The sequence below is a fragment of the Theropithecus gelada genome, chromosome 19, assembly GCF_003255815.1.
Source record: "Theropithecus gelada isolate Dixy chromosome 19, Tgel_1.0, whole genome shotgun sequence".
Classification (NCBI taxonomy): domain Eukaryota; kingdom Metazoa; phylum Chordata; class Mammalia; order Primates; family Cercopithecidae; genus Theropithecus; species Theropithecus gelada.
Window position 1 is genome coordinate 9,956,150 of NC_037687.1, and position 11,592 is coordinate 9,967,741.

Consider the following 11,592-nt stretch of genomic DNA (forward strand, 5'->3'; position numbering starts at 1 on the left):
TAAAAAAGGGAATAAAAAAGGAAGGCCGGGCCCAAACTTCTCTGAATTGGGTCTAACATCATGAAGCCAGGTACTTTTGTAACTTCACTTCCATTCCATTTTAAATCAAGTTTTATCTTGGGAGGATACTGGCACAGATGATTCAAGAAGGTATATACCCACTAACTGGTTAAGAAGTGGTTTGACTATAATCCCAGCACTTTGGGAGGCTGAGGCGGGTGGATCACTTGAGGTCAGGAGTTCGAGACCAGCCTGGCCAACATGGAGAAACCCCAACTCTACTGAAAACACAAAAATTAGCCAGGCATGGTGGTGGGCACCTGTAATCCCAGCTACTCAGGAGGCTGAGGCAGGAGAATCACTTGAACCCCGGAAGTGGAGGTTGCAATGAGCTGAGATCACGCCACTGCATTCCAGCCTGGGTGACAGAGCAAGACTCCATCTCAAAATAAAAAAGTTGTAGTTAAGGCATGGTGGCTCATACCTGTAACCCTAACCTTTGGGACACAGAGGCAGGAGGACTGCTTAAGGGCAGGGGTTTAAGACCCACCTGGGCAATATGGTGAAACCTCATGTATACAGAAAAAACTAAGAAAGTCAGTTGGGCATGGTGGTGGTCGCCCATGGTCCCAGCTACTCAGGAGGCTGAGGATCCCTTGAGCCCAGGAGTTCAAGGCTACAGTGTGTTATAATTGTGCCAGGGCACTCCAGCCTGGACAACAGAGTGAGACTCATCTCTAAAAATAAAATTGTTGTTGTTGTTTTTTTTGTTTGTTTGTTTGTTTTGAGACAGGGTCTCACTCTGTCACCCAGGCTGGAGTGAAGTAGCACGATCTCGGCTCACTATATACAGCCTCAATCTCTGGGGCTCAAGTGATACTCCCACCTTAGTCTCTTGAGTAGCTGGGACTACAGGTACATGGCACTACTCCTGGCTAATTTTTGTATTTTTAGTAGAGATGGGGTTTTGCCATGTTGTCCAGGCTGGTCTCAAACCCCTGGTTCAAGAGATTCATCCGCCACTGCCTCCCAAATTGCTGGGATTACAGGCGTAAGCCACAGCACCCAGCCTTCAAAAAAAAAAGTAGGGGGTCGAACCAAATATCCATCCCTCCCCAAAGACCCAAATCAGAACTGGCCTGACCCAACCAGGCCAGTTAACAAGCCCAGGGAAATAGAAAAATGGCAAAGAGTGCTTTCACAGATTCAGCTGGAAGTGTCCAGGCCTGGTGAGGGTTCCTATGCCTCATGCACACCTCCCTTGAACAAGTTGTCAGGAATGAATAGATGGCGTTCATGGACAAGGGGCTGGGACCACTGCTCCCACTGATCCTGTGCACGGAAGTCGGACAGAGGCATGAATTGCTAAAGCCAGGGCCTCCAACATTAGACACACACACTAAAGAACACACCCATGAACACACGCAAACACACACGAAAGTGTAGCCAGTTCTCAATAGCAAGACTTCCCTGATGCCCACGGCTCACAGGCACAGATTTATAGGAAAAGACCAACCATGGAGCCTTCACGCTTCCCGGGCCCTGCGCGGCACTGCACGGTTCAAGTTCCTGCCAAAACACAGACTTTCCCAAGGAGCAAGGAACACACAGTCCCAAGTGACAGAATGAGTCCCCCCTACGGAAGGCTGGGCTCTCAAACATGAGCCAGCCCAGCCCGGGCCCCGACCGGTGACGTCCGTCTCTGGAGGCCGCCATCGGGATGCACAGCTTTGGGGGAAAGGCACTGAACTGAGGGACCCCCCACCAGAGAAGCGCCACCGGGGACCGGGCCGGACACCGGAAGTGGAGGCCGAAGTGCCGGTGCCCGAGGGGTGTCCGTTGGCCGCGGGCTGCCCACTTCCTGTGCTACCAAGCTGGAGGCAGGAGCCCGGCCCACCGCTGCTTAGAGAAGGGGACCCCGGAGACGAACCCAAAGCTTACTGTATTTGGGGATCAAAAGAGAACCCCCACCCCGCCCAGTTTCTAGCCACCAGGGAGCTACGGGAGAATCCACAGCCCATTTTGGCGCCAAACAGCCCGGGCACGCGCGACCGGAAGTGCCACTCTGCCCGCGCCAACTGCCGCTGCGCGCCGCACCACCCCACGCATGCGCGCCCGTCTGTCAGCAGCGGCCACTGGCCACCCCGAGGGGAAGCGACCCCCCACCCAGCGCCCTGCCTGGCCCCCCGAGTCCGCTTCCCCCCCACGGTACCTACCGCCTGCGGACATCGTCGGGCAGTGAGATGGCCGGGACGGCCAGTGTGGGCACCCGGGCTGGGGCGGTACGCGCCGGCATCTCGCAGGCTGCAGCAGACGCGACGGCGGCAGCGCAGGCGCCCAGGCTTTTCGCGCGGAAACCGATGGGGAGGGGCGATGAGCGGAGGCGGCGTCTACCACCCCAGTCCGGGCGCGGGGAGGGGGGAGCGGATGTACCAAAAGGAAAGAGGCGATACCCTGTGCAGAAGGATGGAACGGAGCAGGCCATGCCCAGGGACCACGCATGCGCGAGGCGGTCACGCACCCCCGCGCGGAGCAGTGGGCTCGTCCAAGCTCCGCGGTTTGCTGGGAGGTGGGCACGGTGCCCGAGGCATTCATTCATTCATTCTTTCAGGTGTGATGGGGATAAAGCAGCAAGAAGTCCCCAAGGGCTTGTGAGAGCCCTTGAGTAAAGTCCTCAGTTCCAATTCAACCTCCATCTATTTGCTGGCTGTACGACCTTGGATGGGTCACTAGGACTCAGCCTCTGTGTCCTCGTCTGTAAAACGGGGTAATTGCACCTACTCTAGAAAATCTTGAGTATGCACAGAATTTGTAGCTAGTACCAAGAATCTCACAGTGTATAGAGACCCGTGCCACTTCTATACCCAGTGTGTGTGGGGTTTTTTGTTCCCCTTTTTAAGCACCACGTGGCTTATGCCTGTCATCCCAGTACTTTGGAAGGCCAGGGCAGGAGGATAGCCTCCTGATTTAAGAGAAACCACATCTCTTAAAAGAAAAAAAGGAAAACAAAAATTAGCTAGGCGTAGTGGCGTGTGCCTGTAGTATAACTACTCCAGAGGTTGAGGCAGCAAGATCGCTTGACCCAGTGAGGCAGAGGTTATAGTGAGCCATGATTGCGCCACTGCATTCCAGCCTGGGAGACAGAGCAAGACCTTGTCTCAAAAAAATAAAAATAAAAAGTGAAAATAAATTAAGAAGCACTATACCAGGCGCAGTGGCTCATGCCTGTAATCCCAGTGCTTTGAGAGGCCCAGGTGGGAGGATCGCTTGAGGTTAGGAGTTCAAGACCAGCCTGAGCAACATAGGGATACCCCATCTCTACAAAAAATACAAAGATTCGCTGGGCATGGTGACATACACCTGTAATCGTACCTACTCAGGAGGCTGAGGTGGGAGGATGGCTTGAGCCCTGGCAGTATAGGCTGCAGTGAGCTATGATTGGGCCACTGGACTCCTGCCTGGGCGACAGGGTAAGACCCTGTCTCACTCTGTCACGCCGGCTGGAGTGCAGTGGTGAGATCTCGGCTCACTGCAACCTCTGCCTGCCAGGTTCAAGCGATTCTCATGCCTCAGCCTCCCTAGTAGGCTGGGATTACGGGCGTACTCCACCACGCCTGGCCAATTTCTGTATTTTTAGTGGGAGAGACAGGGTTTCACCATGTTGGCCAGGGTAGTCTGGAACTCCTTACCTCAAGCAATCCACTTGCCTCAGCCTCCCAAAGTGCTGGGATTATAGGCCTAAGCCACCGCAACTGGCCGGAATTTTTTTTTTTTTTTTTAAGCACCAGAACACGGGGGAAAGATTGTGTCTTTAACAAATGGTGCTGAGATAACTGTATAACCACATATAAAAGAATGAAGTTGGACCCTTACCTTACACCATATACAAAAAACACAAAATTGATTAAAGACTTAAACATAAGACCTGAAACTATAGTGCTCCTAGAAGAAAACATGGGGAAAAGTTTCATGACATTGGATTTGGCAATGATTTCTTGGATATGACAGCAAAATACAGCCAACAAGAGAGAAGATAGACAATTGAGTTGGCATCAAACTTAAGGATAGCTATGCAGCAAAAGAAATGACCAACACAGTGAAAAGGCAACCTATAGGATGGGGAAAAAAAAAAAAGTTTGCAAACTATATTATCTGGTAAAGGGTTAATATCCAGAATATAGGAAAAATTACAGCCAGGCACGGTGGTTCACGCCTGTGATCCCTGTACTTTGGGAGGCCCAGGCAGGCAGATCGCTTGAGCCCGGTAGTTTTAGACCAGCCTGAGCAACATGGCAAAACCTCATCTCTACCAAGAAAAGAAAAAAAAATTATATAAAAAATAAATTACTACTGGTCAGGCTCGGTGTCTTACGCCTGTAATCCCAGCACTTTGAGAGGCCAAGGCAGGTGGATCACCTGAGGTCAGGAGTTTGAGACCAGCCTGGCCAACATGGTGAAACACTGTCTCTCCTCAAAATATAAAAATTTGCTGGGTGTGGTGGCACACACCTATAATCCCAGCTAGTCAGAAGGCTGGGGCAGGAGAATTGCTTGAACCCAGGATATGGAGGCTGCAGTGAGCCGAGATCGCACCATTGCACTCCAGCCTGGGAGACAAGAGAGAAACTCTGTCTCAAATAAATAAATAAAAATTTAAAAAATAAAAAATAAATTACTACAACGCAACAACAAAAACTCGATTTAAAAATGAGCAGATGGGTTGGGTGCGGTAGCTCATGCCTGTGATCCCAGCACTTTGGGAGGCCAAGGCAGACAGATCATGAGGTCAGGAGATCAAGACCATCCTGGCTAACATGGTGAAACCCCATCTACTAAAAATCCAAAAAATTCGCTGGGCGTGGTGGCAATCGCCTGTAGTCTCAGCTAGTCAAGAGGCTGAAGCAGGAGAATGGCGTGAACCCGGGAGGCGGAGCTTGCAGTGAGCCAAGATCATGCCACTGCACTCCATCCAGCCTGGGCAACAGAGCGAGACTCCATCTCAAAAACAAACAAAAAGAGCAAACGACTTCAATACATACTTTCCCAAAGAAGATATGCGAATAGAAAACAAGCATATTAAAAGATGCTCAACATCACTGGTCATCGGGGAAGTGCAAATCAAAACCACAATGAAATATCCCTAAGACCCCTTAGAATGGCTACTGTCAAATAATAAGTGTTGGTGAAAATGTGGAGAAATTGGAACCCTTATGCACGGTTGAGAGTCAAATAAAATGGTGGAGCTGCTATGAGAAACAGTGTGGAAGTTCCTCAAAAAATTAAAAATAGAATTATCATATGATCCAGCAATCCCATTTCTGGATATAAATTCAAAAGAATTGAAAAGAGGATCTTAAAGAGATATTTGCATACCCATCTTCATTGCAGCATTAGTCACAACAGCCAAGAGATAGAAAAAAAAAAAAAAGAAGATCATATTGCTTCTAAGAGATGGAGTCTTGCTTGCCCAGGCAGGTCTCAAACTCCTGGGCTCAAGGCATCCTCCTACCTCAGCTTCTCAAGTAGCTGGGACTACAGGTATGTGCCACCATAATGGGCTAATTTTTTATATTTTTTGTAGAGACAGGATTTTTCCATGTTGCCCAGGCTGGTCTCGAACTCCTGAGCTCAAGCAATCTGCCGGCCTTGGCCTCCCAAAGCACTGGGATTACAGGTGTGAGCCACTGCACCCAGCCTAATTCAGTCTTTAAAAAAGAAAAAATGGCCACGTGTAGTGGCTCATACCTGTAATCCCAACACTTAGGGAAGCCAAGGCAGGCAAATCACCTGAGGTCAGGAGTTCGAGACCAGCCTGACCAACATGGAGAAGCTCCATCTCTACTAAAAACACAAAATTAGCCAGACGTGGTGGCTCATGCCTGTAATCCCAGCTACTCCGGAGGTTGAGGCAGGAGAATTGCTTGAACCCAGGAGGTGGAGGTTGAGGTAAGCCAAGATTGCACCATTGCACTCCAGCCTGGACAACGAAAGAGAAACTGTCTCAAAATAAATAAATAAATAATATAAAAGTAAAAATACAAAATTAGCTAGGTGTGGTGGCACACACCTGTAATCCCAGCTACTCTAGAGGCTAAGGCAAGGCAATCGCTTGAACCTGAGAGGTGGAGGTTGCAGTGAGCCGAGATCCCGCCATTGCACTCCAGCCTGGGTGACAAAAGTGACACTCCGTCTCAAAAAAGAAAAAAAGAAAATTATCTTTCTCAGAAAAGAAAAAATAAAAATATCTTTTTTTTTTTTTTTTTTTGAGACGGAGTCTCGCTCAGTCGCCCAGGCTGGAGTGCAGTAGCGCGATCTCGGCTCACTGCAAGCTCCGCCTCCCGGGTTCACGCCATTCTCCTGCCTCAGCCTCCAGAGTAGCTGGGACTACAGGCGCCCGCCGCCATGCTTGGCTAAGTTTTTGCATTTTTAGTAGAGACAGGGTTTCACTGTGTTAGCCAGGATGGTCTCGATCTCCTGACCTCGTGATCCGCCTACCTTGGCCTCCCAAACTGCTGGGATTACAGGTGTGAGCCACCACGCCTGGCCTGAAAAAATATATTATATGCTACAACATGGATGAACCTTCAGGATATTACGCTCAGTGAGAACTTAATCACACAAACATAAAATACCGTAGGATTCCACTTATGCAGCATCTAAAGTAATCAAAATCTTAGAAACAGAAAGTAGAATAGTGGTTACCAAGGACGGGGGAAGGAGGAAAAGGAGTCACTGTTCAAGAGTTTCAGTTTTACAAAATGATTCCAGACATCTGTTGCACAACAATGTGTATATACTAAACTGCACACTGAAAAATTTATAAGATGGTAAATAAAATACTATTAGTAAACGGGGCTAAGGTTTTTTTTTTTTTGAGACCGAGTCTTGCTCTATCACCCAAGCTGGAGTGCAGTGGCACAATCTCAGCTCACTGCAACCTCCGCCTCCTGGGTTCAAGCGATTCTCCTCCCTCAGCCTCCTGAGTAGCTGGGATTACAGGTGTGCACCACCACGCCCGGCTAATCTTTGTATATTTAGCAGAGAGTGTTTTGCCATGTTGGCCAGGCTTGTCTTGAACTCCTGACCTCAAGTGACCCGCCCACCTCGGCCTCCCAAAGGGCTGGGATTATAGGCATGAGCCATGACACCCAGCCCTAAAAAGTACTTTCCCTTCAACAATAAGAAGCACCAAAAAGGAGTTTAAAATTCGGGCATATTTTTACATTTTTGTATTACAAAATATTTGTATTATAAAATTCACAGTGAATGTGTTTATATGCATGTACACACTCACGCACACACAGTTCCCCCAACAGCTGGTGGGGAAGGGTCATTCTGGCCAGAAGTGAACCCTCACACAGACCCCCCCGTTTGCTATGAATTACTCACACATGGCAGGACCCAGGAAGACTGAATAATAAGACAAATTCCCAGCGGTTAATATTGAATCAGCACTGATGTATTCTACCAGGTTCTTTAGATAACTTTTTTTTCTTTTCCAATTTTTTTTTTCTTTCAAATAGAGACAGGGTCTCGCTATGTTGCCCAGGCCAGGCCAGTCTTGAACTCTTGAGCTCAGTTACAGGCATGAGCCACTGTGCCTGGGGCTTTTTGGTGTTTTTTTTTTTTTGAAATGGAGTTTCGCTCTGTCACCGAGGCTGGAGTGCAGTGGTGCGATCTCAGCTCACTACAAGCTCCGCCTCCTGGGTTCACGCAATTGTCCTGCCTCAGTCTCCCGAGTAGCTGAGATTACAGGTGCACACCACCACGCTTAGCTAATTAGCTAATTTTTTGTGTGTTTTTAGTAGAGACGGGGTTTCACTATGTTGGCCAGACTGGTCTCCAACTCCTGACCTCGTGATCTGCCCACCTCAGCCTCCCAAAGTGCTGGGATTACAGTTGTGAGCCACTGTGCCAGGCCATTTTGTTTTGTTTTGTCTTTTTGAGATAGGGTTTCACTTCCGTGTCTCAGACTGGAATGGAATGGTGTGCAATCTCAGCTCACTACCACCTCCACCTCCCAGGCTCAAGCAATTCTTTTGCCTCGGCCTCCCGAGTAGCCAGGAATACAGGCACACACCACCACACCTGGTTAATTTTTGTATTTTTTTGTAGAGACGAGGTTTTGCCATGTTGCCCAGGCTAGTCTCTAACTCCTGAACTCAAGCGATCCTCCTGCCTCGGCCTCCCAAGGTGCTGCAATTACAGGCCTGAGCTACTGTGCCCAGCCTTCTTTTATTTTGAGACAGGGTCTCACTCTGTCACCCAGGCTGGAATGCAGTGGCACGATCACCATTCACTGCAACCTCAGCCTCCCAGGCTCAAGCAATCCTCTCATCTCAGCCTCCCAAGTAGCTGGGACCCACAGGGACACACTACCGGGCTTGAGACGGAGTCTCGCTCTGTCGCCCAGGCTGGAGTGCAGTGGCCAGATCTCAGCTCACTGCAAGCTCCGCCCCCCGGGTTCACGCCATTCTCCTGCCTCAGCCTCCCGAGTAGCTGGGACTACAGGCACCCGCCACCTCGCCCAGCTGGTTTTTTGTACTTTTTAGTAGAGACGGGGTTTCACTGGGTTAGCCAGGATGGTCTCGATCTCCTGACCTCGTGATCCGCCCGCCTCGGCCTCCCAAAGTGCTGGGATTACAGGCTTGAGCCACCGCGCCTGGCCTTTTTTTATATATTTTTGTAGAGACAGAGTGTTCCATGTTGCCCAGGCTGGGAATTATTTAATTTAATCCTTAACAACCATAAAGGTAGGTAGCAGGACCCTGCTTGCCATGGCCTGAAATATTCGTCACATAGGACTCTCAGACACCACTTACCCAAGATCATAGACTCACTCAGCACTAAGGACCATGAATCCAGCTGTCTTTCATCCAGAACCTGAGGGCAAAACAGTGGCCCCAGGGATGGCCAGCTGTCCAGGCCATGGGAGACCAAAGAGATAGCACTTGAAAGAAGCTGGACTAGGATAGGATCAGAACGGGAATAATAGAAGTCATTCTTACCAGAGTGGACCTTAGGCCCATAAACCTGTCAGAACTCGTGATCAGGACCCCTAACCCACCTTAGAGCCAGGGGAGGAGATAGAAGAAGGGACAGATGAACAGACTTCCTACTCAGGGACTTCAAGGCAAGGAGAGCAGTTGCATTTATTGGGGACTTCCTCTAAGCTAGATTTCCTTTGTAACAGCATTGTCAACCTTGTCAGGAAGAGATGGCTTGACCCATCTTCCAGATACGGGTAAAAAAACACAGAGATATGGAAACGATTTGCCTTAAGGGCACCCTGCAAGTTGGAATTTGCTTCCAAGTTGGGCGAAAAATCCAGGCATCTCCTTTCATGCCTCTCCTCGCCTCAGATACTAAACATTAGCAAGCTCTGCTGGTTCTTCCTCTGGAATACAAGCCAAGTCTTTCTACTTATCCACGCTCCTGCTACCCTAGCCCAAACTGCCATCATCACGCACCTGGACTTCATTCTAGAAGCTTCCTCCCTGACCTCCCAGCTGCCCTGGAGAATCCCTTCCAAATGCTTCAGCTAGAAAGCTTTATTTTATGTATTTATTTATATTATTATTATTATTATTATTATTATTATTATTATTATTATTATTTTGAGACGGAGTCTTATTCTGTCGCCCAGGCTGGAGTGCAGTGGCACAATCTCAGCCCACTACAACCTCTGCCTCCCGGATTCAAGCAGTTCTCCTGCCTCAGCCTCCCTAGTAGCTGGGATTACAGGCACTCGCCACCACGCCTGGCTGATTTTTGTATTTTTAGTTAATACGGGGTTTCAACATGTTAGCCAGGCCAACTCCTGACCTGTGATACACCCACCTTGGCCTCTCAAAGTGCTGGGATTATAGGTGTAAGCCACCCCACCAGGCCTTCTTTTTTTTTTTTTTTTTTTTTTTTGAGATGGAGTCTCACTCTGTTGCCCAGGCTGGAGTGCAATGGTGCAATCTTGGCTCACTGTGACCTCCATCTCCCAGGTTCAAGCAATTCTCCTGCCTCAGCCTTCCAAGTAGCTGGGACTACAGAAACGAGCCACCATGTCCAGCTAATTTTTTGTATTTTTAGTAGAGATGGGGTTTCACCATGTTGGCCAGGCTGGTCTCAAGCACCTGACCTCAAGTGATCCACCCGCCTCAGCCTCCCAAAGTGCTGGAATTACAGGCGTGAGCTATGTGTCCGGCCTTTTTTTAAAAAACAACAACAACAACCACCACCACCCAGCTGGGGTCTCACTGTCACTGCAGGCTGGAGTACAGTGACATGATTATAGCTCACTACAGCCTCAAACTCCTGGGCTCAAGCAATCCTCCCACCTTAGCCTCCCAAAGCACTGGGAATTACAGGCATAAGCCCCTACACCTGGCTCTGAGAAATGTTTACAAAAATAAACTGGAACATGCCATCCCCTTCTTTGCCACTAAAACCTTCCAGAACTTCCCATTGTTCTTGAAATAAAATCTAAGCATTTTGTTATTTTTATGGGGTCCTGCTCGGTGAGTTTTATTCCTCCCTTCACTGAGCACCAGTTTTGGGTTTTTTTCGTTGTTTTTTGAGATGGAGTTTCACTCTTCTTCCCCTGGCTGGAATGCAGTGGTGTCATCTTGGCTCACTGCAGCCTCTGCCTACTGGGTTCCAGCGATTCTCCTACCCCAGACTCCTGAGTAGCTGGGATTACAGGCACGTACCACCACGCCTGGTTAATTTTTGTATTTTTAGTGGAGACAGAGTTTCACCATGTTAGCCAGGCTGGTCTCGAACTCCCAACCTCAAGTGATCCGCCTACCTCGGCCTCCCAAAGTGCTAGGATTACAGGCATGAGCCACTGTACCCAGCCTAGCTTTATTTTAATTTTGTACTTTTGAGACAGGGTCTCATTCTGTTGCCCATGCTGGAGTGTAGTGGTGCAATCACAGCTCACTGCAGCCTCCAACTCCTGGGCTCAAGCAATCATCCCCCCTCAGCCTCCCAAGTAGCTGGGACTACAGGAACACATCACCATGTCTGACTAGTTTTTTTTTGTTTATTTTTGTTTTTGGTAGAGACACTATGTTGCCCAGGCTGGTCTTGAACTCCTGGGCACAAGCGATTCTCCTGCCTCAGCCTCCCAAAGTGTTGGGATTACAAGTATGAGCCACTGCCCCTGGCCTCTCAAGTTCTTAAGTGCCCCAAAGCCTTTGTTTTTGCTGCTACTTCTGCCCAAATCAGCCTTCTGGAAGATTCACACAGCTCAACATTGCCTCAAAACAGAGGCTTCCCCAGACCACTGGAGAGTAACCTTTACCCGCCGAGTCATGCTTTACTATTACTGTTTCTTCATAGCATTTACCACTGTCAAAGATTCTTTTTTTTTTCCTTAGAGTCTTGCTCTGTCACCCAGGCTGGAGTGCAGTGGCACAACCTTGGCTCACTGTGACCTCTATCTTCCAGGTTCAAGCGATTCTCCTGCCTCGCCTCCAGAGTAGCTGGGACTACAGGTGCCCACCACCACAGCTGGCTAACTTTTTGTATTTTTTTAGTAGAGATGGGGTTTCACCATGTTGGCCAGGCAGGTCTCGAACTCCTGACCTCAGGTGA

The 11,592-nt window shown here is 49.0% G+C and overlaps 1 protein-coding gene across 3 annotated transcripts in view; it reads right to left on the bottom strand.

Moving 5' to 3' along the window:
* The window catches only part of DNMT1 (DNA methyltransferase 1), a 69,612-nt gene extending 60,472 nt beyond the window's left edge, over positions 1–9,140 (bottom strand). The window contains exons 1-3 of one of the 3 annotated variants that reach the window (XM_025369220.1): positions 9,068–9,140; positions 8,823–8,966; positions 2,217–2,454 (exon numbers count right to left, since the gene is read on the bottom strand). In XM_025369220.1, coding sequence (XP_025225005.1) covers positions 2,217–2,454; positions 8,823–8,832 — 248 coding nt within the window. In that variant the 5' untranslated portion in view covers positions 8,833–8,966; positions 9,068–9,140. Of the gene's footprint in view, positions 1–2,216; positions 2,527–8,822; positions 8,967–9,067 lie in introns of those variants that run through there. The other 2 variants (XM_025369219.1, XM_025369221.1) reach the window with 2 other exon arrangements.
* Between the last annotated feature and the right edge of the window lie 2,452 nt (positions 9,141–11,592).